The sequence below is a fragment of the Hyaloscypha bicolor genome (assembly GCF_002865645.1).
Source record: "Hyaloscypha bicolor E unplaced genomic scaffold K444scaffold_117, whole genome shotgun sequence".
Taxonomy (NCBI): domain Eukaryota; kingdom Fungi; phylum Ascomycota; class Leotiomycetes; order Helotiales; family Hyaloscyphaceae; genus Hyaloscypha; species Hyaloscypha bicolor.
Genome location: NW_020194619.1, coordinates 1,059,951 through 1,083,308, shown reverse-complemented (window position 1 = coordinate 1,083,308; position 23,358 = coordinate 1,059,951). Strand labels below are relative to the sequence as shown.

Below are 23,358 nucleotides of genomic sequence, written 5' to 3'. Positions count from 1 at the left end.
TTGCTAAGCCTATCTGTGGCCTCCTTGATGCTCTATGAAGATTATCTCGACAATAGGCTATGTAGTAGGATTGACTATGGCCGCTGTTGTTGGCGAATGCATGAGGCGAAATACCAGCTTCCTGTCCGTTTTCAAGCTGCTAGTCCCTTTGCCAACTCGTCTGCTCAAGCTTCCCCCTTCAGGCAATTGACGCATTTTGCTTCCGGCAGCCATCGCAATCATCGCGCTTATCTTCGAATCCGTAAAACAATTGAACGGTCGCCAGTGATGTTCCGCATCTATGGGTCCTAGTTGCTGTTTGAATCTCATCCGTCCCTTATAGAGGCATTTGTTCAAATCCATCTCAGCGATAAGTTCTCCTCCTTCCAAGCCCACGTCCTGCCATAAGGTTCCCCAATCTGCATGCCCGCCAAATGATCTCCCTACACCGATCCCATATCTTGACATGCTCTTTTCGTTGCCTCGGAAAAGTTGAGCGAGATGAAGCGAGGCCAGAGAACAGATGCTTACGATCATCTGCTGAGTTCTGGTGATATATGCACTATAAAATTCGACGGAAAAAATAGCAATCTTACCCATCCTCTTTGATGCCAGGTCCATGTGATTCATTTGTAGCTGAAGCATCGTAGTTGTTGCCATTCCCACCAATGTTAAAATCAATGTCATCATCCATATCCTCCTCACCATTATACATTTGTTCATCTCCTCCACCATTTTGTTCTGGATGGTCATTTGACTCTTCACCATTCGTCTCAGCTACGGCAGCCGGTTCAATTTTGGCCTCAGCCTCTGGAGCTGCCGGTTTTGAAGGCTCTTCATCGGCGTACCTGAAAGCGAGTCAGCTCAATGTTCGGTCGAATGAGATAGGCGGTGAGAATATGGATAGCAAGTACAGAGGCACTCTCGGCGTCTGGCCTGTGGTTGGATGGGAAGACTGGATCAAGAGCCAGGTATCCAGGGATGAGTAACTCACAGATCGGCGAAGAGATCCTCTTCGAAGTTATCCGGTTCCGTCATTTTGGAAGTATTCTGTATTTTGGAGAGTAGATTAGTTGTCACTTGTCGCGGTGTGTGACGACAGTGCACAGTGAAAAAGTTGCTAGTTGTTGGCCTGCCAGCTTGAAAGGCAGGGCGGGTGTTGATGTTGCTGTGCCTGAAAAGGACCTTCGATGTCAAATCAAGCTGTCTCCCAGAGTCGGTAAGCCTGATCGATGGTTAAGTGTCGCAGTGAATAGATGACGACGAAGCAGAAGAAGAAGGTGCTGTGTGGTGTGTGATCAAGGCAAGCGTGCGCGGGGGCAGTGTCTCAAAATGCGCTAGCCGAATTAGGAAGCGGATCGTTGAATTACAACCTCAGGAACCCGAGCTGCCAGGAATGAAAGCACAAGACCAAGAATTGAAGGTCCGCAAGATGTTTTCTTCGTTAAATGGCACCAAGAAGCCAGTGCAACAGGTTGGTTCAAATCTTCGCTTACAAGAGAAAGGCAAAGCTGATTAAAGCTTCTCGAATACAGGAGATGGTTCAGGTTGGTCAGTACTTCCCCACCAAAAAGCTGCTGGAAGGAGTACCTTGCTCCAGATGCAAGAGGTTTAGTTCTGGATATAGCTAACTGGTGCTTTCGTCTACCAGAAAGATCCGAGTATGCTCCAACTTCTTCTGCACAACCGCCTTGAGTCGAGCGGGGGCAGTTATAGTGGGCAATGCGCTGACCAAGGGCATTCCAGATCAGCATCTCCTTTCTGGAGGGGCCGAGCTTCAGATGGACGCCGTGACTCTTCTCCAAAAACCCAGACTCGAGAACCTGGATTGGTCGTCGGGGCCTCATATTCTCATGCGGACATGTTGAAGTTTGACAACCTGTACGTCTCAAGGTCCGAAGGCCACTCAAATGTGCTAATATTATTATTCAAGCTCTTTATCTTCGAGTTCAGCACGTCCCAGGACTCCTCCTTCTTCTTCCTCTCATAAAAACGATACCCCGCCATTTCACAGAGGATCTTCTGGACTAGCTTCTCCTCCAAGAAGAACATACACAGACTTCTTGTCAACTACAAATAATGATTGGAATGCCGACGATGAAGGCGATGAAGACGACGAGTATGGCTATGACAACGACGATGGGGACGACTTTGGATTGCCGAGCATGTCAAGCATGAAGAGGAAAACGAAGAAGGCTGCGGACCAAAACAAAACGGATCCTGGAGTAGGGAACCTCCCCCCTTTTGGACACGGGCTACAGGGTGGTTTCGGGGGATTTGGCACCCGGAGGCTTTCAAATAGTGCTGACATTGCCATTGAACGCCCTGCGCCAAGTTACCCCGTTGCAAAGAAGAGCGAAGGAAAGATTTTGAGGCCTCAGTATAAAGAGATTCTGAGAGATCCTGCAAATTCCTTACACCTCATCCACCATCCTCCTATCCCTGTCGATGCTTCTCCCAAACAAGCAGATATCCACTCGGCACGGATCACGAGAATAAATAAGTTTAAAAAGATATTGCAAGCCACCTCGATAAATCTTACGGATCTGAGAGCAGCTGCATGGTCTGGGGTCCCCGAAGAAGTTCGGGCAATGACATGGCAACTATTACTTGGATATCTCCCAACAAGTAGCGAACGCCGGGTTGGAACATTGGAACGGAAAAGAAAAGAGTACCTCGATGGAGTCCGGCAAGCGTTTGAGAGAGGTGGAAGTAGTTCCGCTTCGACAGGTAAGGCGCGGGGACTGGATGAAGGGATCTGGCATCAAATCAGCATTGACGTCCCACGAACGAATCCACACTTGGAGCTTTACGGGTACGAGGCTACCCAACGATCTTTAGAAAGGATTTTGTACGTCTGGGCTGTACGGCATCCAGCGAGTGGATACGTCCAAGGTATCAATGACCTAGTGACGCCGTTCTGGCAGGTTTTCCTCGCCAGTTATATTACAGACTCAGATGTTGAAAGTGGCATGGATCCTGGGCAACTTCCTAAACCCGTGTTGGATGCTGTTGAAGCAGATTCATTCTGGTGTTTAACGAAATTATTAGATGGCATTCAGGACAACTATATCACTGCCCAACCTGGAATTCAGCGGCAAGTGGCAGCGCTCCACGATCTGACAGCTAGGATAGACGAGCCTTTAGCGAAACACTTAGAACGGGAACAGGTTGAATTTATCCAATTCAGCTTCCGGTGGATGAATTGCCTCTTGATGCGGGAAATCAGTGTTAAGAACACAATCAGGATGTGGGATACATATCTGGTAAGTCAAATTATCCAAGTTTGCTCTGAATTGAGATTAAGATCATTCCAAGGCCGAAGAACAAGGCTTCTCAGAGTTCCACCTCTATGTCTGTGTGGCCTTCCTCGTCAAATGGTCCGACAAATTAAGGAAGATGGACTTTCAGGAGGTCATGATGTTCCTCCAGGCTTTGCCAACAAGGGACTGGACGGAAAAGGACATCGAGCTGCTTCTTAGCGAAGCCTTTATATGGCAGTCGTTATTCAAAGGTTCTTCGTCGCACCTAAAAGGCGGATCGAGTAACACACCATCCTCAATTGCTGCAGCCTAGATGGAACAAAGCTTGAAATCGCCGACAAATACACCGACCTGATCATACCTCTGTCAACTTCTGGATCTAGTTGAATATTGGGGAATGGAGGGCTGATCTAACGGCACCTCATTGGTTCTTCTGAATATGATGTCGGAAAGCGTCTGCTACAAGTTGTCAAAACCTCAATGCCACCGCCTTAAATAGATAGATCAAAGCATGATACCGCTGGGCACTACAACGCTGGTACATATCGTTGATTCTCTGGCACTCTTCTGCTCTCTGCACCGTGCAACTATCAAGTTCTCATGCTTGACAGACGGCCATGGATCTTAATGCATCGAGGTAGTTAGAAATTGCACGCGATGAGCTCAAAGCCTAAGAATTCAAAATGCGAATGAAAATGCATTAGTGCAACCCATATCATATCCCATGTGACATGTGCAAACCCGGCATATTTAAAGCAATATGCTCCCCTTGGTATGTATCCAGTATCAAACGCCGCCATATTTTCCGGTCCGCAATCCCATCTACTGTAGTAACAGAGAAGACCACCTGCAGATATTAAAAACCCCTTAGTCATCAGCAGCATCCTCAACCATTGCCTTTTTCGCATCATCACCATCATGCGCACCGTTCAAAGGGGGTTCATAAACCTTGAATTTCTTGCTGTCACTCTCCTCGGCATCATCCTCAGCCTTGCGCTTTCCATTGGTGCCATTAGTGCTTGACGCTGGCTCAGGAGTGGGGGCATCTGGCTTCGCCTTCTTACGGCGAATCAGACCGGTGAGATCAGTTGCTGTCTTCTTGGCCTCCTCAATTCTGGCTGCAGCTTCTGCTGGCGACTCGCCCAACGTAGCTCCAAGGATACCACCACTAGGATTGACGTCCAGGGCACCTGTTGGGCCGTACAAAGCGTCCTTGACGTCGACCGGAGGAGCTTTCAATTCAGCAAGCTGAAAAAGTAATGTTAGTGACTATTCTTGAAGTTCTCTTGAAGTTCAGAGAGCTTACGCGACCTTCCATCTCAGTAACAATCTCCTTTACCTCAGCAATCTGTGCTCGGGTGACCTCATTGTCGTCAGGAGATGAGGTTGAAGCAAGTTCCACCTCCTTGCTTTGCAACTTGAGCTTCGTGCTGTTGATCGCCGCCTCCAACTCCTTGACAGCTTCATCCCTCATGCCTTGATCGACATGGGTCTCTGCCTCCGTGACATCTGCTGCCTCTTCGCCCTCATCCTTGGTTCTCGTGATTGAGGCAAACTCCAAAGCAAGAGACAATTTGAAATGAGCCTCTGCAATGATCTCCGACTCCTCAGGATACAGCTCTTGCTTGTGTGCTAGAGCAGCTCTGAAATCAACAACAGCACCTGGGAATCTATACTACGTTAGAAAATACCGTCAAGTGTCAAACTTGGCCCATTTACCTCTCGTTTTCGAGTGAGATCTCCGCCAAAAGGTCATGAGTATCTGCCAGCCGCTCCTTGATGTGCTTTGTCATTAGAGAATCGCCAATATCCTTGCCCTTGCCTGTATCCTCCTCTGGCCCTTCCAACTTCTTTGTGAATAGGACTCGTGCAAGGTCAAGTACCTCGAAGGCGGCTGCAAGATCATCGTCCTCCTCGGCTTCACCTTCGCCCTCCTCCTCCTAATGAGCATTAGAGACCGAACTGTGCTGAAAATGTCTGAAAACTGACCTCTGCATCATCATCAGAGTCCTCAAAGTTCTCGTCGCCAGTAAATTGGAATAATGGCTTCTTCGCATCGACTCCCTCCTCAGGCTTTGCTCCACTGTCATTTTGCTCCGCAATAATCGCAACGCCCTCCTCAGCAATCTTCTCACTCTCGCTCTTGAGCTCTTGTTTGGGTGCCGCCTTCTTCGCCTTCGCAGCACCATTCGGCTTCTTCTCAGCTCCGGCCTTGCCACCTAGGACATCGCTTTTACTCTGTCCAACCTTGAAGAGTGATCGGCCGTACAGGAACAAGATCTCCGCGTTATCAGGGGACATCTCGCCATTGAGTTCAGCTTGAAGCTCTGAAGCTCGCGCATACAGGTCTGACGCCTCTTCGTAGTTCTTGTGTGCATATTGGGCGGTACCCTTGGCGCATAGATCTGCGAGGGATACTTTGACTGAATTGTAGACCTCCATTGCGGCGGATGACTCTTCTGAGAGTGTAACGGGTGGTTCAACGGGCTCAGCCATTGTCGGTTGTGTAGCTGGATCGGAGCGGTTTGGTTTGAAAGGTGGAAAGAGGTGAAGATGAGGAGTGTTTGTCAAATGGAAGTGGATCGCTTACGAGGTTCTTGTAGAAAGAATGGCTTGATGGGTGAATGGAGAGCGATTGAAAAGTGAGAAGTTGACTGTGACAGGTGATGCTGAATTGAAGTGGAGTGGTCAGTTCTTTCAGGGCAAGCTTGTACATTGCAAGGATGTTGACACGCGAAACCGCTCAAGCAAGCCACACAGACGCGTCCCAGCGCGTCTCCCTTCCAACATGGCAAAGTATTGAGACGAAATTCTACACCTTTACAACACAATCACGATTGACAAAATGTCGCGACCAAATCAAGCAGAGAAACCGCGAGCTGCTTCTATATTCAAACCGCCTCCTACACCTGCGCCTTTGAATCCAATCCCTTCGTCGTCCCCCGCCTTTGGTACGCCAGCATATCCCATAAACCCTTTCAATCCCGCTGGAGCTCCTGTAAGAGCCAGTATACTACCAATTCTTCTTCCTCCGGCAACTTTACGACCTCTGGCCTTCAGAACGTTCACCAAGAAGCACAGTTTGACCCTGACCTCCTCTGCACTGCAAATTTTAGCTACATTCATTGGGAGACATTGTGGTACGGAATGGCGGGAAGAGGGGCTAGCCGAGCGCGTGTTGGAGGAAGTTGCTAAGAGCTGGAAGAATCGGAATGGGGGGGTTATTGTCGATGGAGAGGGCAACGACTTGAAGAACATTCTGAAAAATCTTGAAGGGAGCATGAGCGGAGGAAGGATTGTTGCCAACAGAGAACTCAGTCGACAAAACAGCTTAGTCCTCGGGTCATCACAAAATGGAGAGGTCTCTCATACACGGCTTGGGATACGGCCGAGTGTTTTGGGGAGAGAAGACAGCCAGCCCGGCTTGGGAATGTCGGTACTGGACGCTGAAGCCGAGGATGAAGACGGCCTCCGTAACCCCAGAAAGTGGTTGAAGGTTATTGACGCCTTTGAGCAACCTCGGCTGATATATAATGTTGCAAAAAAACACTTCGACAGGTTTGTCTTTGAATCCACTCCAGATTTGTTACTAATTTCTATTGAAGAGAGACCGCGAACCCTTCATTGCTACCCCCAGCTTCACACAAAACACATGTTTTCCGAAACCGATATAATCTCATCCACCAACGTCTCCTAAGAAATGAGTCCTTTCAAACGCCAACTTTTGAAGCCCAGAAACTTTCCTTAAAGCGATCATCAACTAGTCTAGCGACAGCTCAACAATCATACAAGCTGACACCCATTGCAAATCTACTGGGACGTAACGGAAGTAGTCACATGCTTCTTGGGCTTTTGACTATCTCCCCCACCGGCACATTAGCAATCAACGACTTGACCGGAAGTATTACGCTAGATCTCACGCACGCCAAACCAATCCCTGAAGACGGAGCCTGGTTTGCTCCTGGAATGATCGTCCTGGTTGACGGGACCTACGAGGAGGAAGACAACAACGCTAGTGGGGGACTAGGAGGAAGTGGAGGTGTAGGTGGAACTATTGGCGGAAAATTCATAGGCTTCTTCATCGGCGGGCCGCCCTGTGAACGAAGAAAGGTCACTCTGGGTCTCACCGGCTCTGACGATGGTGGTGTGACTGCTGGAGGTGGCTTTGGGTGGGTCGATTTCCTCGGTGTGGGTAGTGAGCGTGCTGTAGGCTCCAAGATGCGGAAGCTAGAACAGCGATTACTTCGACCAGGATCAGTAAACGAGGACTGGGGCGGCAGAGGGCGAATGGTAGTCATAGGTGAAGTGAATCTTGACCAGCCTAGGACATTGCAAGCACTGAAGAAAGTCATTGGGTTATATGCTGCGGAGCCGGAAGAAGATACCCCGATGACCTTCGTGTTGATGGGGAACTTCGTCCAGCATGCCATCATGGCTCGTGGAGGCAGCGGAGGAAGCATCGAGTACAAAGAATATTTTGATAGTCTGGCATCAGCACTCTCCGAGCACCCAACCCTTCTCCAGTCTGCAACTTTCATCTTTGTTCCAGGAGACAACGACGGCTGGACATCTTCCTTTTCAGCGGGTGCAGCGACACCTCTACCCAGAAAAGGGGTACCAGAGATATTTACCTCCAGGATAAAGCGAGCATTCGCAACAGCAAACGCCGAAGCGGAGAAGGAACGAGGGAAGAAGACAGATGGAGAAGCAATCTGGACCAGCAATCCATCTCGTCTCTCACTCTTTGGCCCAACTCACGAGATCGTTTTACTGAGAGACAGTATGTCTGGACGTCTCCGTCGAACGGCCATCAAGTTCTCATCCTCAAAATCCAACGACGAAGATGAGGATGTAGACATGGCTAGCACCCCTGCACCGAATCCAGATCCACAGCCAGAGCAAGAACCGGCAGAAATGGAAGTCGATCCTGAAGTCCAAGAGGCTGGATCTCACCAAGCAGAGCCAACTGCCGACGACACTTTGTCGAGTGATTTACATGCGGCGAGGAAATTAGTAAAGACGATCTTAGATCAAGGATACTTGTCACCTTTCGGAATGGCAACTCGACCAGTGCTTTGGGACTATGCTAGTTCACTGCAAGTTTACCCGTTGCCTACCGCGATGGTGCTTGCAGACACCGAAGCGCCAGCATTTTGTGTCACATATGAGGGCTGTCATGTAATGAATCCGGGGAGTATAGTTGCGCCTGGGAGGAGAGGGGTGGCGAAATGGGTTGAATATGATATCCGGAACAAGGTTGGGAGGGTCAGAGAAGCGCTTTTCTAAATTATGAGACCAAGAGTTGGCGTTTGGGTATGGCTTTATGTCCACTGAGGGCTTGGAAAGTGGAATTGCATGTGCTGTACAGGCGTTTGTTGCTTATGGTATTTACGACGGGACCGTCAGTAATACACCTATATTACTGCTCATAACATACAAGTAGCCGTTCATTGTAGCATCAACATATCCTCATCCAGAACTCCGAAGAGCTCCTCGACCTCCCTTTCCACTTTCCTGATCTCCTCTGCCAGTTGCCCGGTGACAAGGGTATAAGCGTACAACATCTCATAATCTTCGTCCTTAGCAACCGAAGTGCTGTCTTCTTCATTGCCGCCAGCGCTATTCTTTCTGTATTGGAAGATCTTCGCAAGTAGCCGATCGCGAGAATTTGAGATACCGGGGAGCGTGTCATTGAGGGGGAATTCTAGTTTGAGAGAACTAGCGAGGACTGGTAGCTGTTAGCTGATTGTTGCAGGGAGAGAAAGGAGGATTTCTACCTTGGAATAGATGACTAATTCTAGAGCAGAGGTCTGCTCGCTCTTCGGCAGTATACTTCAACAGCAACGTTTCTCCCTCGCTGGCGTGGGGATCTTTTTGTATAACCACATTCATTGCGTGAAAGGCATCAAGCATTTTGTTTGTAGACTCCATAATTCGCCCATACTGCCTTGAAGGAAAGGGTCCTCGTAATTCGAACTCGCTCGATGCTGCGCTTCGGAGAGTATCAAGCTGAAGGACTGAATTTGGAGGTTAGCTGCATCCATTAACTTTCGAGGTCCCCAGTCAAGCTGGAACCTTCGAACTGCTGCCTCTCCGGATGTTGCTTAGAACTATCGCTGCATTGCAAGATAACCAGGAATGTATACATACCATAACGTTGCAGCGCAAATTCCTCTCGCAAATTCATATAAGCATTCTGAGACTCGCCTTCCAACAGTGTCGACAACGGGTCTCGCTTCCAAATCAAGCCCATCCTCAGCCATAGGAGGGACAATCCGTCCTTGAATTTTTGTCTTGCTGAAATCGGCCAAATAACTCGGGTAATGATCATGCCCCATACAACGCCAGCAAGGACCGCCACCACTCTATGCAGGACTATCTCGGTGATGATCGGGGTAACTCCGCCTTCATCATCGTCGCCATCTCCGTCTTTTATCGACAAACTGTACGCATATAGACAAGAAAGGTTGTACGTCAGCATAATGAACCGCCCAAACGGTCCTTTACCTTTCTCAATAATGATATAGAAGCAAAGCAGGCTGACAACCCATCCCAAAAATGCTAAAGCAAATGGGTTTCCTTGACACACAACCCAGACTATTACGGCGATGACAGCACCAATGAAAGTACCAATAAATCTAGCCCAACCCGTGGTATTTGAGGCGCCGATTGTCATGGCACAAACCAGCATGTAAGACAGAAGTCCCCATTCCCCACGCCAATGCTGGTAGAACGGCCTTGTGTACGGTATAAACGCAAATACAGCATAAATAGCTGCGCCAATTCCAACTTTCACAGCAAAGCGTACTGGTTTGATGTCAGTGATCGATCGATGGCCAGGATGGACGGTCATAACTTACCATCATCTCGTTCCAGGACGCGTATAATGCGCAGCAATCTATGATAGAAATCGCCAGTCGAATCATGTCCTTGTTCTGCAGCCCTCCATTTTCTTGCATTTCGTCGTTCAAGGACAAGTTCGGGTATGTCCTTGGGCACTTGTGGGCCTTCTTGCTGCTCTATTAGACGCTCTTGCTCCGGATCTTCGGTTGGAGGTTGAGTCAACTGATCTTTAGACCTTTTCCAGAATTGCAACCAGTTCCATGACCGATTATGCTTTTCCGTTACTTCCTTCAAGCCCTCCAATATCGATAAATATGTCTGCATTCCGTTTGCAAAGTCTTGAAGCGAAAAACTAAAGTGCCCACAACTAGCGGCGACCTCTTCAAAATCCGCCTCCACTTTTTCCGGCCTATCCTTGTCTAGTTCCTTGCTTTTGTACAATTCCTTAAGAGCTTCCGCTCGGGCATTGCTGTAGAGTTTCCTATACAACTGTAAGTAATATATCAAGACAATTCTCAGTAAACCATACACTGCATCAGTGAGACTTGATTGAAAGTGGTCATTGATGATTATATGGTACTCCGGGCCATCGCCAAAGGGTAACTCCTGTAGGATTTTGGAGAGCGTATATGCAAGCGACTTCATCGACGGGCCAAGGTGCAGAATGAAGCGCGAAAAGATTTCTGATGGTGTCCTAGCTGTAGGTAAGCCTGTACTTGTCACACTGGTTTCGGTTCCCTGCCGCTCAAGTCGGCTCCGAGTTTGGATACTTTCAGTTTCATGGTCTTCAGTTCCGCTACCTTCCTCGGAGGCTTCTTCGATCGCCGTCAATACTGCGAACCTATCGTGTCTGCCTGTGAACGTAGAGGCAACTGAACCACCAAGCACCTGTGGAGAAGTTCTCGTGGTCCCCGCCACTGAAGGAGTACCAAAATCCGGGCTCTCCTTGAGCAACGTGAATTGAGTTGTTGCAGCACTTCTCAATCCACCAATTGACTGAGCTAATCTTTGCATACAATAGACAAGATTAGCTTCGAGCCTGTATTCTTCTTCCGTGCCAAGTACGTAATGTTCGAATTTAGCCTCCCTGAGATTCTTCGTCAACTGCGTAAAAACTGATTTATATCGGCCTTGAGCTTTGTTGAAGCTTGCCGATCTCAGATCTGTTTCGGATCCGCTGAGAAATCCATGAGTGATCATCGTAAGCATGTCTCCGAAGGAATCCGTAACCTTGATCATAGTCTCTCGAAGCTCCGTCCGTGCTGAAACGGGCCATACCAACAAGCTTACAGCAGAGGTTGCTAATATGCCCATAACAACCATCTTCATAACCTGTACAATCTTATCGTTGGAGAACACTCCAGTCTGGATAGCAGTCTCCTTTGTCAAAATGGTGATTATGGCAAGACTGGCCAGACTGCAAGACACATTGACCAATGGGGCATTATACTTCTGCTTGAACCAACCAATAAATCCAAGCCCGCCGCCACAGAAGGTGATGAGCACTAAGGCAAAACCCAGCTCGATGAGATCCAATTGTGTTTCGAAAAAGACCGATGTCGCCATACTAGAAATTCCAACCAAAGTCGCATATAGGAAGGCACCGAACCCAAGTAGGGCCGCCTCTTCCATAGACCCAGCAGATCTCGCAGGATGGAAGTACACCGTTATCGTAGCAACAATGTGCTTCCCGTCCTGTCTGCCCAAGAAATTGGCCAGAGGGGGCAAGAAGGTAGCGGCACTCCCAAGCAAGTAGGCAAGAGAGCATTTCAGAATTCCTTTCGCAGTAGGCGTCTTGAGCCATTCCCACAGTTCCTTCGAAGCATCCACAGTATTGTCTACGGCCGTCCGAAACGTGCCAGCCTGGGAAAAAGTGCGTCTCAATGGGAGAATCGGGCCACCGGAGCCTCTGGAGTAGGTTGGAGCTGGACCATCGAAGTTTGCAGGATTTCGAAGTGTTATCTGACGTCGAACGCGTTCACCCGTTCCTGGGATGATGAAGGTTCCATTTCTGAGCTTCTATGACATATATTTAGCTGGGCAGGCGCCGAGCTCAGCAGTGGTCAACAACTTACTCCACGTTTCGATCGAGAGGGTCGTCGGCCCACGGGCGATGCCGGGCCATCTGAGCCCGATGGAGAGCTCATATTGGCCTTTTCATGATTCAGATGCGTTGTTGGGCTGGCTCTGGTGAAGGTTGTTGCGAAGTTAAGATTATCAGAGTTCCGAGCTTGCCAGGCGAGTCGCGAACTCGCGAACCCAGCCTTCCCCAGGTTTTGGGGCAGCTGATCCTTGTCTGTCGGCAGTAGCCGAGTCAGGGGTGCAGGAGCCGGTGGACATACTTCACTCCTTTCGAAGGATGTCTCGCGATGAATAGAAAAAGCGACACCTATTTTCAATGTCCCAGGCCAAAGGTGTACATTTAGCTGCATTTAAAGGTAGTGGGAACTTAGTATTCTCGAAATACCCAGACAGAGACCAGGAGAACTTTCTATCTAGTCCTGTAACTCGAGAGGCGTTTGTTGAAAAGAATCTGAAACTGTCTAACTTGATTTCGGCTGTTGGGAAGTTCATTCCCGCTTCTCCTGCCCTGCTCGAGGGTGTTTCAAACGGCATTACTAATCAGGTAATCTTGTATATTGAAACCATTTCATAGCTTCCGCTGGCACACCCACTTTTCGATCTATTCAAGGCCCGAAACACCCCAGATTTTCAAAGAAGCATCGCCGCCAGTGCTAGCAACTTTCTTCACGCCATCGATCCAAGAAACACCATTCACACCGTCTTTGTGAGCATTGGGAGCCTTCACTCTCTTGCCCGGCGCCTCCATACTCCAAACGAAGATATTTGTATCAAGTCCGCCACTTACAGCGTGTGTTCCTTCCGCATTCCACGCAATACATGTGACTCTTGCAGTATGAGCAGACCAGCGATCTGTCTTGACGTCCCAAGAATTGGTATCGTACACGACGATCTTCCCAGAAGAGTTGCCCACAGCGAGAAGTGATCCATTTGGCGAGAAAGCTAATGCTGTGATCTGGGTTGTGGACTTGTCGAGTTTCTCCTGTGGGGATAGCTTGTGGCTTGAATCCACTGTATAAACATGTACGGTATGCGCATCATCTCCAACGACAACCAGCGAACCAGACGCAGCAATAGAGGTTGGTGTGAAATCCTTGATTGGGAGAGTACCAACATGCTTATCCTTGGTGAAGATGTCAATTCCCGACACAGTAGCTGCGAAAATTCGGCCCTCGGCGGAAGCCAATCCTTTCGGCTGGGCAGATAACTTCGAGGTTTCTCCCAAGAATGTCTTACCAGAGGCATCCGCCACTCGGAGTGTATCATCCCAACCCACACTGTATGCTCGGTCGGGCGTGGTCTGGAAAGCCGTGACTCGATTGGAGTGCGGCTCTCCTTCAATGGTAAAACCAACGCCGGAACTGACATCCCAGGAGCAAACTCTACCATCGAAGCTACCAGTCCAAAAGGTCTGCGAGTTGCCCAGTCCACTTGATCCAAGAGCAGTAATGCTTTTGTTGTGGCCTTGGACAATTTTTGCGGGCTTCTGACTTCCTTCCTATTCCCCAAGAAACCGAAATCAGCACTTCTTTCAAGTATTTTTGGGAGGAGAATCTTCCAGGAGCTATTGGGCATTGCTACGGACCTTGGAACGGACACAAAAGAAGAATAGTAATCTGGAACAGTGAAACTTACGGTAAGGTAATTAAGGTCGCCAGCAAGATTCAAGCTCACTACCATTCCGTCACTTCTCCCAGCAGGCCAAACAACACCAACTTGGTGATCTGGAATACTGACGGTTCCTTCTCCAAATCGCCAAGTCTGAACAGCCCTCCCTGCCTCCACGTCCCAAAGCTTGACAGTCTGATCAGCACTTGCTGTGACAAAACGTTTCGAGTCTTTTGCCCAAGACACTCCAAAGATACTCCCTTTGTGCTCGCCTTCTCCAATTTGATGGGTCGGCTCCCCTGTCTTGCTATCATATAGCTGGATCCTGCGATCTGCACCAACACTGACCAGCTGGTTTCCATCAGGCGAGAAGCCAACACCATACACATAGCCCTTGTGTAATCCACCAAGTTTTGTAGAAAATTTGAATGGTGCACCGTGCAAGAAGACCAAGCTGCTGTCATCCGCGCCGGTAGCTGCCCGTAGAGGTCGCTGCTGGCGAATCGACACTGAATTGATGATCGAAGAGTGACCACTGATTTCTCCTACGCTGTTCCCACTATCTGCTGTTATGCAATGTCCAAAGCGCTCTCGTCCGTCGCCAACAGCGATAATACGTTGAGAGTCCCCGTCCCAGGCAATGTCATTTATTCTCCCAGAGATTATGTGGTATTCGCCTCGGCCCTTCATCAGCGTCTGAAATCAAGCACACACGGTCATAGACTACCTTTTGTGTTTACTCCCTCAACCGCATCCCAAACCTTTACTGCGCCAGAAACGTCCCCGGATGCGACGTAGAAGCCCGAGGGAGAGAAGCGCGCAACAGTCGTCTGAGTTGTATGAGTGGTGTATTGCTTGCTGAGTGAAGGATTGTCGAGGGACCTAAGAAAGATAGATTTGCCAGACTAGGTTTGATACTCAGTCAAATGATAACAACTTCGACTTGGAACACTCACAGCGTAAGCTATGCGCTCTCCTTTGGGATCTGTGGATAGTTGAGTTGGCCTGCCGCGCTCCGTATTGGGCGCAGCCGCGAGGATTTTGTCAATGACAATCGACATATTCGGCAAAGATCCTGCGCATCTAAATGTCTAGAACGTGATCGAAGTGAAAAGGCGAAAGGTCACGAAGAATGGAAATGTTGGTCGACACCTAAAACATGGGAGGGGCCAGGCTGACGTTGACACAACCACGATTCGGCGAGGCTGAGCTCCTGTAGCTTGGCAAAATAATATGACCTTGTCACAAGCTGACACACTCCGATGTGTGCCACAATTATTATTATTTAGGCTCGATATTTCGAGAATCGAGACTGTCCAGATGTTGTCGGGGTTCCACAAGTTTTAAGAAGCAATCTTTTATTCTCATTGTCTTGCTATCAACAATTGGCGTTCAAAGTCAATCAGGGTATCGTCCAAGTGCAGGAAATCCTATCGCAATCCAGACTCCCGCCCCGTGCGCCCTTTTTATACATACATCACACTGTACAGTTGCCGAGATCCAGGTATCCTTGCATGCCATGCTATGCAACCGTGTAAAGCAATGCGAACGCCTAAGTATGCCAAAACAAATAAAAAGAGATCCCTTTGAACTGATCCTTCACGACCCAATGGCTAGGCAAGAATCCAATAAACTGTCGAGGGCAAGTTTGTCCTCTGGGTCAGCGCCTTCCCACCCTAGGGAGTTGTCATCCGGAGTGTGACCATTAACACCATTGATTCCATAGACGCCGTTGACGCCTCCCATTTCCACGTCCGCATCAACATCCTCGCCGACCACCCTCACATATGGCTCAGGCCAAGAGTAGTCGTCCCATGCTTCGACCTCGCCCTCCCGATAGCCTAGCATGATCTGCTGGACTACCACCGGCATTTGTCCAAGTCCACAGTCTCCGAGTTCCAGTGCAGTGCGAACATCAGCCATAGCCAGAGGGCCACGCTCACTGGCTGCCTTGGCTTCAATAGGCAGCAGTCCACTTTTGTCTCTTTGGATCTCGCCTCGGAGACAAGCTTCCTCTTCTCTTTCCAGTTGGGTGCGGTACTTGTGGGTTTGTACCCATGTAGCACCTCCACCGGTACCAGCGCTTCCACTAGCGCCAGGGCCATTACTCCGAGTCTTGCTGAAAACTGAAGAAAGCACTTCCTTAATAAATGTTTCAGTAGCTACGGACATGAAATGTGCGGCATCTGAGACGTGACCAGAAACAAGTCCTGTTTCATAACAAATAGGCAGCATTCGTGATTCAATCGTCGAGGTGTCAGGAAATTCTCCTGACTCCGAAGCAAGTGGCTGAGCATACCTCTTCCGGATCTCGAGGTCCCAGTCTGGTCCTTTAATTAGTTCGATTCCCCAGCAAACCTGTCAAGAGCTTACTGGTTTTATTAAGGCCACCAGCACTCGCGGGGACTTGATCCGCGAGTCTAGGAGCTTTGGGTCGGCGATGTTCACCAAAGATATTTGCAAAAGCATCCTGGGGATCGAACTTCTTGGAGGTTATTACAGAGTTTAGGGGAAATAAATTCCAGAAGGAGACATACCTCATTTTGGCTCAGATCCTTCAATCTCCTTCGATCTCGACTTGGTAATTGCATTACCTCCGTTTTGAGTCTTTGTTCTGCTGCGTCTCCGCTCACGGGCTTGCTTCCGGCTCCTGTGGTCGGCTTGTCATTTGCACTGACCCAACTTGCGACGCCATGATCTGGCATCTCCCGCGTCACATTTCCATAAATCGCCGCAACCAATTGATTATGTAGATGCTCTATATCACCGGTAGGGGTTACAAGGAAGCTGTCAATTCGTGCTGACAGTTCTGCTTGGTTTAGCTGGCCTATCGAGGAGAAGAATTAGCGACTAAACTTCCTATATAAATGGCCCAGCCGCAACACAGATCGCAATAAGAGCATGTACGAACCCATCACAAAGAGACTGATAGATTCTTTGTATGTTCCCCAGTGTTCACCAATTGCGGTTTTGAGCGCCGTATACAGCGGCTCGAGGTCAATTCGAGGAGGCACATGGCTGGATTTGGAGACTTTCGGAGCACTGGGAGCTTGTGCGCTCAGAGGTTTAGGAGGTAGTATAGGAGTTGTGGAGATCATGGGCCGGCTCAAAGCCGCTGGGTCGATGTCGGGCATCGTGTGGAGTCGCGCCTAGGCGGCCTTCTGAGCGCGACGTGCAAATAAGTCAAGGTCCCATGTATAGAATGCTAGACGGGTCTAGCGGTATAATTTCGAGATGATCGGGGCCAATTTAGGGGTGCGACTGATGGCTCCTTCTCCTGCTCTGTTCTGTTGACGTTGACAGTCGCTCTCGCTTGCTGAAGAGATGATGAAGTCACCCGAGGATTAACCGGGCTTGGCCTCACGCGTCCACAAAAGCGAGCGCGTCTCCTGGAATGGATAACGAATCAGCATGAATTTGAGCCTTCCGCGGAACTCCAGCTCATATTTCTGAGTCGCAACAATGCGAATATGTCTTCACGAAGCCAACGTGTTAGCAACGGGATTGACTCCTTAGTGCGACGACTTCTTGTCGAAATCCCTGGGGAGGATCCCGCTGAGGCAGAGGAGAGAGAGCACAATGCAAGGGACTTCGTCAGGGTGTTTTTGGGGAAGTAAGTACCATCCATGAAAAGGTACAGCTACAACCTAATCTCTTCTATAGTTCAAAGGGTCCTGCCATTGTTGCGGACGTGAATCAAGCCTCTGATTTAATCAAGAAACGGTTGATACAAACAAATCCGAGCCCCGAGAAAGCACTTTGTTTCACGAATCTGTACAGCCGATTGTTATCTATTCCGGTCATAACACAAAAATGGGCTGTTCTATACTTTCTGTACCAGCTGAGTGATCAGCAGCACACGACGCCGCCAATCTTGACGAGTCCGTTCAAAGGTCGAGTAAAAACTGGAAGAGCGAGCAGGAATATGGAGAGCTTCATCCCACAGTCGCCAGACTATGGTTCAACCAGAGAGGAAAAGCCTTTGGTGGAAGCTTTTGCCCCAGATGGACTGAAGAGACTACCAGTACGCGAAGGAGGCCAACGTGACAGAAAGGAGGAAGACCAAGCATTCGTCAAATCTGCTGTCGTTCAACGAGAAGGCGTTGCGCTAAAAACTGCTCTGTTAGCAGAGAACTACGTGGAAATCGATCCTCCGGAGACTGCTCTACTCAGAGACTTACCCTTCACTTTGCAAGGTTTGTCTTCTACTCATCTACCATTTTCCTCGGAATCGACTTTGAAATTACCACCCACATTGCCGGTTCCCATCATATCTATTCTGCACACACTCGCCGAACCATCGTTACTATATCGTGGATTGTCCTCATTCAGTCAGTCACCTAGCGATGGTCTCCTCGAACAGAGTTTACGAGCCGCCATCGGTGGTGAGCTGAGATTGTATCTTGGCTTGGTGGCCACTTTGGAGGGGCAAATTCGGCGAGCCCTCTCGTCTCTTGATGAAAAAGAACCGAGGGGTGGTGTCGGAAAAGCTGGTGTCACACTGAAGAGATGCGTGGTTTGGACTCGTGAAGCTACGATGGGTCTTCGGTTGATGAGCTTGATAAGCGAAGAGTCGAAGAGCAAGAAAGGAGGCCAGCTCATCTCTCTCATACATGGATTTTCGTCATCACACGGCGATCCTATGGTGGGGGCTTTTGCGGAACGGTTGTTGATACATGTCACTCGCCCGTTTTATGATATGCTGCGACAGTGGATCTATGACGGAGAATTATCAGATCCGTACAATGAGTTTTTCGTCTCGGAGCAGGATCCGAATGCCATTAACGATAACCAGGATGGCGGAAACCGCGGAGGTGCAAGTAGTGTTTGGGAAGACAAATACAAACTCAATGAGGATATGGTGCCCAGCATCATAACGCAAGATTTTGCCCAGAAGGTCTTCCTCATCGGCAAATCCCTGAATTTTATTCGATATGGATGTGGCGACTCCCAATGGGTAGAAGAATACTCCAAAGCAGCTTCGAAAGAGCTTCGATATGGCGATACAGCTACATTGGAGACATGGATCGATGAAGCCTACAAGACGACAATGGCACGACTCATCCATCTCATGGCAGAGAAGTTTCATTTGTTTGAACATTTGAAAGCACTCAAGAACTACATCTTATTAGGACAGGGCGATTTCATTGCTCTCCTCATGGAGTCTTTGTCTTCTAATCTCGATCGTCCTGCAGGCGCCCAATATCGTCATACCTTAACGGCACAACTTGAGCATGCCATCCGAGGTTCGAATGCACAGTACGACTCTCCTGAAGTTCTTCGCAGATTGGATGCGCGGATGCTTCAATTGTCGCATGGTGACATCGGATGGGACTGCTTCACTCTCGAATACAAAATTGATGCACCTGTGGATGTCGTCGTTACAGAATGGGGCAACCGACAGTACCTTAAGGTTTTCAACTTCCTTTGGCGCATCAAACGGGTTGAATTTGCATTAGCATCGACTTGGAGGAAGTGTATGACTGGCGCACGAGGAGTTCTCCAAGGAGAAGACAAGAATGTGTCACAGGCCTGGAAGTTGACAAGAGGCGTACTGGCAGAAATGATTCATTTCATTGGTCAGCTCCAGTACTATATCTTGTTTGAGGTCATCGAGAGCTCTTGGGATGAGCTTCAAAGTGCGATACACAAAGAAGGCTGCACATTGGACGATCTGATCAAGGCTCACACCAAGTACTTGAATGCCATTACGCACAAAGGTCTCCTTGGAGCGAAGAAGAAGATTCACGGCGAGATCGATGATAATACTTTTATGGTCCAACTCGGCGAGATCCTTCGACTGATGCTCAGCTACCGAGATGCGGTCGATGGACTTTACAGCTGGGCCGTTTCGGATTTTACAAGACGCCAAGGCGCAGATGTCCGCAATGAAACTCAAGGCCGACGAGAAGATGACGACGGTTTATTGATCAACACCCCTGCGACTGCTCGTCGGGGACCTCGCCATCTCCCTGATTCGACACCCGCTACACTTTCAGATGAGTCCATCCCAGATGAGTTTCCTGTTTTGCAAGAAAGGCTGCAAGCATTGGGTGGTCATTTCAAATCCAGGGTTTGTCTTTTACTAGGTGATTTGGCATATCAACCAGATGTTGATATGAGATTTTTGGGTGTGGTGATGAACTTTAATGATGTTTATCAACCTGTAAGAAAGAAGAGTAGAGCGACTGGGAGGTAACAAGGCAGGAGTTCCGCAAAAGGCTGATAAGATACCAAAATTCAGGCGTCAAAGTGTGCTGGCGTTCTCAACTTGATGAATCAAGTTGAAATGATTGGATGATGCATTTCACCTCCGAGCTTTTGAGTCTATCCTTCGTGACAAGCACTTGAAAACACTGATCGAATTTTGTGAATCTATTTCATGGCAGGCTTATCTCCAGATTGGCGGAGAGAAAATTGGGCCTCCTGCCAAGACCACGTCTACATGACAACTTGATGCCCGGCAAATTAAACTCCAAGCTTTTTGTCATTTCCCTTCAAATAAACCCCAACGCCATGCTAAAATCATGTCGAAAATTCCATTGTATAATCCATCTCATGCAAAATGTATACCCTCATCGTTGAACCCAGACAACAACCGCAGAAAGTCGTTCTCATCACACTTTGCGGCTCTCTGATCCGCCAGTTCGGTAACATCCTCTAAAACCTTCCTGATCTTCTCCCGGACAAGTTCAGCAACCCTGGTCTTCTTCTTTTTGCTCTTCGTCTTGGTGCCATTTGCTTTCGAGACCCTCTCCGCTTCTTCTTTGAAGAACGAAGGCCGGTCATCAGCTTCTTCATCCACATCCATTATCCCACCCCACTCCTCTTCCTCCGTGTCCCCAGGGCACTCATCAACCTCCATCTCTTCCTCCTCTCCAACCACCGTATCATCGACGGCAACACTGTTCATCGCACACCATACTCTATAATTTCTCTCCACCATTGCCAACACCTCCTTGGTTCCAAGCCAACTGGCCCTCAACGTCTTATTCTTTCTAACGAAGCAGATTCTCAGCATTCCGTCCCACTCGTCCCAGCTGACGCCCGGTCGTTCGCTCCCTAATTTCGGCTCTATTCGGACAACTGAGGACTCGACCTGTGGCGGAGGCCTGAAATTGTTCTTTCCAACTTTCATGATATGCGTAATCTTGGCCCAGAACTGCGCGTTGACCGATAAACGGCAGTACAAGGCGTCTCCCGGTCGTGCTGTTAGCCGCAGTGCGAATTCGCGCTGAAACATGAGGATCGAGGTTCGGGGTGGATTAGGCAGGGCAAGGAGCTTGAAGACTAGAGGACTGGAGATCTGACTCACATTAGCTACCATGATTTCCCATTTCAGGGTTGACGTACCTGGTAAGGCGTATTGCTAATGCAAACATCAAAATGCGGCAACTCGGTTTTGATCACATCTCCCAGTAAAACCTCTAGTTTCTTCTGTTCGGTTCGACCTTGAAGCCGCTTCGTCACTTCCGCCGCCATCCTAGGGTCTAATTCCACAGCTATAACCTTCTTTGCCTTTTCTAGTATGCGGACTGTCAAGTTACCGGTACCTGGGCCCACTTCGAGGACAACGTCAGAGGGCTTGAGGTTGGCTTTCGCGACAATGGCTTCTGCGACACCTGGATTCTTGAGAATGTGTTGGCCGACATTGGTGTTGAATTTGAAGACATTGTTAGTAGTGGTTTGTGCTTTCGAGTATGGAGAAGAACCGGCGGCAGCGCTGTTGCGCTTATTGGACTTGAGTTTGCCCATCCTGTGCAGTTGAAGAGCAAAAAGCACTCGAGGTCGGGGGGAAACTTTTTTTATCGTTATCGGTTATCTGAGTGGGGCTCGTTAAGTCACGTGGATGTGGGAGCTTGGTGTCATGTGGATCTCATCCACTGTTGGGTCACTCTTTGCTTTGATGTAAGAGCTTTGCAGACTAATGAATTGTAATTCAAGCCAGCTTCAAAATGGGGAGGCCTCTACGGGCTGGTGAGCACCGAAAGATAAACTGCTCTAATCCCTCGCTTTCTATATTTTCCTTTGCTCAATTTTATTGAATATCGTATGAAATTATGATCCTGCAAGAGATTTTAAAAGATAGTTGACTTTTGTAACTTCTCTCTTCCAAATTCCGGTCTTTCCAAGTTTCAACGTGTGGTTAATGTGTGTCTTCCAAGAATTGAAATCAGTCACGTGATTTTACATTAAGGGGGTTCTTCCTCAGTATTATGACCGATCACACTTCTGCTTTAAAGAATGGTCCTTTCTGATTGGGCATATTGAAAGAGCTAGAAAGTTTATAACTCGGCGTAGATCACTTCGAATAGATTTGGAAGCATGCATGTATGCATCACAGGAGTTAAGAAATTGAACAGCCCAAAGCAGATTGGTGATTGCGCATGCAAATGGCTGACCGACTAGCCGTGAATATGGCAGGCCTTCCACTGAGAAGGGAGGAATGTATTGCAAAAGAGGAAAATGATAATCGGCTTCGGTCTGTTATCGTGCTCTATCGGATAGCTGTCCGCGTTCCCATCGATATCGATAGGGACTTGATACTGTACCGCCTCTCAAAATGTGGACGTGGGTTAGATGAGATGTCTCACAGCTCAAAGAATCATCCTCAAGGATCGATCTTCGGTCTGATAGCTCGGATGTTCTCTTCCAGGGGTAATTGTTCTGGAAATTGCATGTTTGTACTTGACAATAAAACTAGATTATGCGGCAAACCCCCTCTTTACTCAAATCCCACTAACAATCACTAAAATCTCAAAGGTGGACCGTTCTCCCCTTGTCGGCAATCTTGGATCCCCGGCAACTCTGATCTTGGAGAGGCCGAGCTGGGATGCCGGAGAGCAAACAATACGAAAGGCGGAAATAGCCACTGTTATTGTTGACGCGTTGTTTGTTGTTGTTGTTGTTCTGATGACGAGAGCAAAAGTAAACAAAGGAGTAGAAAACATCAAAAGATCATCAGTCTGCCCGCCAGACCTAGGAATGACGAGGAGGATCCTCAAACTTCGGGTTCGAGGAAAGAGCAGACGTGGCATCCGTCCCTGGCGATCAAGCCAGCCGCGGCACTGCACTGCCATGGCAGGTGTCTGGGAGCGCAGATCTTGCAGTCCGGAGACCCTTGGTCCTTGTGCCCACTGCTCTTCGACTTTGAGAAACGGGCTTTCGGCAGCAGCCGTCGCGGCGTCATGCATGGTGGCCATCTCATGCATTGATTGGCTCATTGGAGCAGCAGCCAACACACTCCGCGACCCTGAGTTCTCACGGAACGGCACATATGCAGGAGCAGAACTTCTTGAAACTCCAGAATTCAGACGAACATCGACCAAACACCTCGCCTCAACTGCATTCCACTTCAGTTCCACTTCAGCTTCATGTGGTGCTGATTTGAGTTGCTTTCCTCTCGTTTCGTGCATCCATTGTTGTTGTTCCAAGCGAGGCGGGAAGGGAAGCGCGGTCTGGCCTGTCGCGATTGCCACATCGCGACGCGTCCAAACTTTTGTTTACACAGGAAGCCGGACCAAGTCCACTTTTCTCCGCCATAATTTCCTCAACCACCTCGACATTCCCATTCTCATCCTCT

General features: G+C 48.8%; 9 protein-coding genes across 9 annotated transcripts; 3 read left to right on the top strand and 6 right to left on the bottom strand.

Annotated features, from left to right (window-relative positions):
* Window positions 1–57: 57 nt before the first annotated feature.
* K444DRAFT_615485 (uncharacterized protein) lies at window positions 58–666 on the bottom strand (the record flags this gene model as incomplete). The annotated part of the gene is made up of 1 exon (XM_024880736.1): window positions 58–666. The coding sequence occupies one exon, from the start codon at window positions 664–666 to the stop codon at window positions 58–60; it is 609 nt and encodes a 202-aa protein (XP_024733938.1).
* A 976-nt stretch (window positions 667–1,642) lies between these two features.
* On the top strand, window positions 1,643–3,555 carry K444DRAFT_534508 (GTPase-activating protein-like protein gyp1; the record flags this gene model as incomplete). Its single annotated transcript, XM_024875220.1, has 3 exons — window positions 1,643–1,860; window positions 1,913–3,245; window positions 3,298–3,555. The coding sequence occupies 3 exons, from the start codon at window positions 1,643–1,645 to the stop codon at window positions 3,553–3,555; spliced, it is 1,809 nt and encodes a 602-aa protein (XP_024733937.1).
* Window positions 3,556–3,766: 211 nt separating this feature from the next.
* K444DRAFT_665483 (uncharacterized protein) lies at window positions 3,767–5,912 on the bottom strand. Its single transcript, XM_024887072.1, has 4 exons — window positions 5,232–5,912; window positions 4,962–5,182; window positions 4,549–4,912; window positions 3,767–4,490 (listed from the first exon to the last, which is right to left on the bottom strand). Exons 1-4 carry the CDS (start codon window positions 5,736–5,738, stop codon window positions 4,110–4,112), a joined length of 1,473 nt encoding a protein of 490 aa, XP_024733936.1. The 5' UTR covers window positions 5,739–5,912; the 3' UTR covers window positions 3,767–4,109.
* A 175-nt stretch (window positions 5,913–6,087) lies between these two features.
* Window positions 6,088–8,528, top strand: K444DRAFT_593804 (uncharacterized protein; the record flags this gene model as incomplete). The annotated part of the gene is made up of 3 exons (XM_024878321.1): window positions 6,088–6,800; window positions 6,848–8,162; window positions 8,205–8,528. 3 exons carry the CDS (start codon window positions 6,088–6,090, stop codon window positions 8,526–8,528), a joined length of 2,352 nt encoding a protein of 783 aa, XP_024733935.1.
* Window positions 8,245–12,298, bottom strand: K444DRAFT_565882 (uncharacterized protein). Its single transcript, XM_024877114.1, has 6 exons — window positions 12,161–12,298; window positions 10,615–12,104; window positions 10,103–10,566; window positions 9,393–10,049; window positions 9,020–9,259; window positions 8,245–8,970 (listed from the first exon to the last, which is right to left on the bottom strand). The coding sequence occupies exons 1-6, from the start codon at window positions 12,230–12,232 to the stop codon at window positions 8,690–8,692; spliced, it is 3,204 nt and encodes a 1,067-aa protein (XP_024733934.1). The 5' UTR covers window positions 12,233–12,298; the 3' UTR covers window positions 8,245–8,689.
* A 196-nt stretch (window positions 12,299–12,494) lies between these two features.
* K444DRAFT_615481 (WD40 repeat-like protein) lies at window positions 12,495–14,948 on the bottom strand. Its single transcript, XM_024880735.1, has 4 exons — window positions 14,732–14,948; window positions 14,503–14,680; window positions 13,803–14,452; window positions 12,495–13,665 (listed from the first exon to the last, which is right to left on the bottom strand). Exons 1-4 carry the CDS (start codon window positions 14,834–14,836, stop codon window positions 12,769–12,771), a joined length of 1,830 nt encoding a protein of 609 aa, XP_024733933.1. The 5' UTR covers window positions 14,837–14,948; the 3' UTR covers window positions 12,495–12,768.
* Window positions 14,949–15,126: 178 nt separating this feature from the next.
* K444DRAFT_593795 (uncharacterized protein) lies at window positions 15,127–17,053 on the bottom strand. Its single transcript, XM_024878320.1, has 4 exons — window positions 16,687–17,053; window positions 16,313–16,602; window positions 16,149–16,257; window positions 15,127–16,099 (listed from the first exon to the last, which is right to left on the bottom strand). The coding sequence occupies exons 1-4, from the start codon at window positions 16,907–16,909 to the stop codon at window positions 15,375–15,377; spliced, it is 1,347 nt and encodes a 448-aa protein (XP_024733932.1). The 5' UTR covers window positions 16,910–17,053; the 3' UTR covers window positions 15,127–15,374.
* A 192-nt stretch (window positions 17,054–17,245) lies between these two features.
* Window positions 17,246–20,030, top strand: K444DRAFT_593794 (uncharacterized protein; the record flags this gene model as incomplete). Its single annotated transcript, XM_024878319.1, has 2 exons — window positions 17,246–17,388; window positions 17,439–20,030. The coding sequence occupies 2 exons, from the start codon at window positions 17,246–17,248 to the stop codon at window positions 19,972–19,974; spliced, it is 2,679 nt and encodes an 892-aa protein (XP_024733931.1). The 3' UTR covers window positions 19,975–20,030.
* A 50-nt stretch (window positions 20,031–20,080) lies between these two features.
* On the bottom strand, window positions 20,081–21,542 carry K444DRAFT_615478 (rRNA adenine dimethylase). The gene is made up of 2 exons (XM_024880734.1): window positions 21,129–21,542; window positions 20,081–21,081 (listed from the first exon to the last, which is right to left on the bottom strand). Exons 1-2 carry the CDS (start codon window positions 21,528–21,530, stop codon window positions 20,332–20,334), a joined length of 1,152 nt encoding a protein of 383 aa, XP_024733930.1. The 5' UTR covers window positions 21,531–21,542; the 3' UTR covers window positions 20,081–20,331.
* Window positions 21,543–23,358: the final 1,816 nt, after the last annotated feature.